At 40.3% G+C, this 4,734-nt stretch overlaps 1 protein-coding gene across 1 annotated transcript; it reads left to right on the forward strand.

Annotated features, from left to right (window-relative positions):
• The first annotated feature begins 3,621 nt into the window (after window positions 1–3,621).
• On the forward strand, window positions 3,622–4,200 carry LOC124608821 (putative gustatory receptor 2a). The gene has a single exon (XM_047140021.1). It carries the CDS (start codon window positions 3,622–3,624, stop codon window positions 4,198–4,200), a length of 579 nt encoding a protein of 192 aa, XP_046995977.1.
• Window positions 4,201–4,734: the final 534 nt, after the last annotated feature.

A 4,734-nucleotide genomic window follows, 5' to 3' on the forward strand; every position in this document is an offset into this window, starting at 1 on the left:
GGACAAAATAATATTTTTATTTTTCGGAAGCGGTTTACTTTACCGAGTACAAAATAAATTATGCTTAATCTGAGTGTATAATCTTCACATCGGTCCTTTTGATTTTGCATCGTTGCGATGTGAGGAGAAATCAGTAAACGATGCTGACATGTTCGAATGGGTAATACTATAACACAGAAAATGAAAATTCCTATAAAACTGGTAGTTGTCATATTCAGCAACAAGTTCATAGTTACTGGTTTCTAAAAGTCGAATCACTATTACTTTTAAAAAATCTTGAAACTTCTGACATTGCAATAAATTCAGGAAATGTGCATTTACTGTTCTGTCAGTAGGCCAGTTCTTCAGGAACGAATAATCTTTTGTTGTAATAGCAATATTTCCAAGCAGTACAAATACTTAATTGCGAGGGGGGACTGGAAATCGGTAGCAGGAAAATCAAGAGATGGAATGATTGTTGGTGAATATAGACTGGGGTAAAGGAATGAAAGAGGAAGTCACGTGGTAGAATTTTGTACAGAGGATAATTTAATTATCGCTAACACTTGGTTTAAAAATCATGAAAATAGGTCATAGATATGAAGAGGTCAACAAACACCGGAAGTTTTGATATTTATTATATAACAGTAAGCCAGAGATTTGGGAACTAGATTTTAAACTGTGAGACACTTCCAGGAGCAGATGTGGACTCTGACCACAATTTATTGGTTATGAACTGTACATCAAAACTAAAAGATTTCAACACATTAGGAAATTAAGGAGATTAAATCTGGATGAGCTGAAAGAGCTAGGGTTGTTGAGAATTTCGGAGGGTGCATTAGCCAACGATTGACCTGAACAGGGAAAGGAACACAGTAGAAAACGAATACCTTTAGAGATGAAATAGTGAAGGCAGCAGAGGGTCAAATCGATAAAAAGACAAGACTTACCAGAAATCCTTGGGTAATACAGGAGATGCTGAATTTAGTTGATGAAAGGACAAAATATGAAAATGTAGCAAGAGAAGAAGGTGAAAAGGAAAACAAATGTCTAAAAAGTGAGATTCACATTAAGTATGAAATGGCTAACCAGGAATGGCTAGAGGGCAAGTGTATGTATTTAGAAGCGCTCTTTACTAGGGTAAAGACAGATACGGCATAAAAGACAATTAAAGACTCCTTTTTGGGAGAAGATATGCAGTTGTATGAGTATCAAGAGCTCAGATGAAAAACCCAGTCCTAAGCTGAAAAGTGGAAGTAGTCGATGGAAGGAGGATGAATTTCAAGGCAGTATTATTAAATGCAAGAGGATGTAGATGAAGGTGAGATGGGAGATATGACATGACATAAAGAATTTGTCATAGAATTGAACGACTAAGTCGATACAAGGTTTGGCAGTAGATATCCAATCAGTCAGAAGTACTGACAGCACTGAGAGAACCAATAATGGCGAAACTCTTCCATGTTGCGTGCAAAATATATGAGGCAGTCGAAATACTCTCACACTTCAAAAAGAAAGTAGTTATTCCAGTTCCATGGAAAGGAGGAGATGAATGATGTCAATAATGCCAAACTATCAGTTTCATAAGTCATGGTTTGTAAAATACTAACTTGAATTCTTTACAGAAGAATGGAAAGACTTAGAGGGTAGGTTAAGTAAGGAACATCTACCTTTATAGCATTTGTCGACTTAGAGAAAGCTTTTGACGTTGTTGATTGGAGTACCCTCTATGAATACTGAAGGTAGCAAGGGTAAGATTCAGGAAGCGAAAGGTTATTTGCAACTTGTACAAAAACCAGACGGCAGTTACAAGAGTCGAAGGACAAGAAAGGAAAGCAGTGGTTGAGAAGGGAGTGAGACAGTGTTGTAGCCGATCGCTGTTCCTATATCATCAACGTTTGAGAAAGCAAAAAAGACAGCAAAGAATAATTTGGTGTAGGAATTACCTTGAGGCAGAAGAAATAAAAACTTTGAGTTTTGATGATGATATTGTAATTGTGTCAGAGGAATTGGAAGAGCAGTTGAACGGAATGCGAAGTGTCTTGAAAAGACAATATGAGGTGAACATCAACAAAAAAATGTTTCAAATGGCTCTGAGCACTATGGGACTTAACATCTACGGTCATCAGTCCCCTAGAACTTAGAACTACTTAAACCTAACTAACCTAAGGACATCACACACATCCATGCCCGAGGCAGGATTCGAACCTGCGACCGTAGCAGTCGCGCGGCTCCGGACTGAGCGCCTAGAACCGCTAGACCACCGCGGCCGGCCCTGAACATCAACAAAAGCATAACAAGGATAATAGAATTTACCCGAATTAAATCAGGTGGCACAGAGAGAATTAGATAGGAAAATGATACCTTTAAAGTAGTAGTAGGGTTTTGTTATTTGGGATGTAAAATAACTGGTGGGCTTGGTTGACAGGAAACATTCTAACATATCAAGTGATTATGTATTTAATATTGGCGGAAATATGGAGAGCAAGAACTGTGATGGAGACCAACAGATGCATACAGTTAGCAGATTCAAAAGGATGAGGGTTTTATTAGTTATTCGGAGGTGAAGAAGCTTGCACAGGTTAGAGAAGCAGGGAGAGCTGCATCAAACCAGTCTTTTGGCTGAAGACCACAACAACAGTTTCATAATGTTATGAGCAACTCGATATAATGAAGTATGAGCGTTTTGTGCAGTAATGAAATGAAAGTCAATTAGTGGATAAGACACTCGTAAAGGCAAGATAATTAATTTAGGTGACATTCAATCGATGTGTCCCTCGTCGCTTACAGACTGATGAGCAGAATAACGACTGGGAAATATCTTGCTCTCCTTCAGTGAGGTAGCATTGCGAAGGTGGAGACACAGTCATTCGAATTTACACTGATTGTTAAGTTTATGCATAATGAAGTAGTAACGAACTATTTGTATACATTATTCACAGAAATAGGATACCTTACAGCAAGTCTGAGGCATTGCGAGGTGCATTTATTGAAGTAAAATCAAAAGAATACTTCCAGTTCAGTGGACACATATCATCGCTATCGAGTTTCTCAAGAACAGTTACGACTCCTGGTACCTTCATGGATGCAGTAAAACCTTTATATATACTCTTCAGGATGTGTGGTTACGCTTCAGTGATTAGAATAGACAGAAACAGGAAACACTTGTGTCTAAGAGGGTGGTATGTAACAAGTGCAGTATGGTTTGCTTGTATTGTGGCACTAGGCTCATATTGTAGCTATAGTTACTCTTGTAATCCTCCGATTAGAGAATATTTACCAACTTCGACGGTTCCTGCGGTATTAGTTTTACTTCTGGTGTGGATGGAGTCAGCTATAATGCTATTCAAGTGTCTCACTACTGGGAACCGACACCTCTGCCGAGTAATTAATCTGCTGGAAACAGTAGATCAATTGCTTCTCCACTGCCAATATGGGTACAGCAAGGTTTTTACCAAAACACGGAGAGTGATTTTTATTTTTGTTGCAGTATTATTAGGACTCTTTATTGGTCTCTGTTTACATACTGCAGCTGTTAGTTTCGAAGGGAAGTGGAAGGAGAATATTGTCTTTTTTTCTGCACTCTATAACTTAGTTTGGCAAGTACAGTTCTTTGGCATCGTGCTGGTTGTGCGGGACCGGATGGGCGCCATCCGCAGGCAGCTGCTGAGGAGTGTGCGGCCGCCGCTGCACAGGGAGGCGGAGCTGGAGGAGGCGGCGACCTCCGGAGCGCGGCGGTGGGTGGCCGAGGGCGGGCTGTGGTGGCTGCAGCGCGCCAGGCTGGCCCTCCACCGCGTTGCCCGCCTCTGCGGTCAACACTTTGTGCTCTCGCTGTCGCTGTCCTTTCTCAACCGCCTGCTCCAGCTCGTCTGCACCAGTTACAGCTCCGTGCTCTTGGCGAACAACTGGCAACACCTCTCGTTCGGATTATGTGCCCTTGCCGCTGCGATCGGTGTTCTGTTGGTGGTTGAAGCCAGCTTCCTGCTAGCTCTGTGCTGGGCGTGCTCGTCTGCTCAGGATAGAGCGGTCAGAGTTGGCTTGGTGCTGGACAAGATTCAGTCCCTGCTTGGGCCCAGTGTTACGTCAAGTTCTCTCCAATTGGCAGTAGAGAATCTGTGTTTTTCCGCTGCAGGCTTCTTTGACTTAGATCTACGTTTATTTGTTGCTCTTATTGGTACGAGTGTCACATATGTTATAATACTTGTACAGTTTCGCAAATAAGACAACTAATGCATGGTTCACTAGCTTTCTTTTAGTACAATTAGTCACTCACTCAGAGACACTATGTAACAACTCCTACCACTGCACACTTTGCTTTGAAATGTAATGACTCTCCAGTGTGGTATTACCTTTCAGTTCATATTCTATAAATTGCCTTCAAATTTTTTGATAGTAGTTTTGCAGAAAGTTTCTCTGTAAATATTGTTAACTATTGTACCTGTACATCTTCGAATGTTTGCTATTAAATACCATTAAAAATATGACCAAAAGTACATTAAAAGCCAGGCTCCCTTCGATAACTCAGTTGCCAATAATAAGTCAATATTAGTTATACATCAAATTAACACTTACTTACAGTATAAGTTTTATTGTAGGAATTTATGCTTCTGTATTTTGAATCGTTAAATGGGATGCATTGTATTTGGTGGAACAGGTATAAGGGCAGATATTTGTAAATGTCGTAGGGTGATATGTACACACACCAGAGTGTTGGTTGTTTTTTTTTTTCTCTTTGTCCATCACTCCTCACACAAA

The sequence above is a fragment of the Schistocerca americana genome, chromosome 1 (genome assembly GCF_021461395.2).
Source record: "Schistocerca americana isolate TAMUIC-IGC-003095 chromosome 1, iqSchAmer2.1, whole genome shotgun sequence".
NCBI lineage: Eukaryota > Metazoa > Arthropoda > Insecta > Orthoptera > Acrididae > Schistocerca > Schistocerca americana.

Coding starts and splice junctions, on each gene's coding strand:
- LOC124608821 (XM_047140021.1), top strand. CDS start 3,622: ATGGGCGCCATCCGCAGGCAGCTGCTGAGGAGTGTGCGGCCGCCGCTG.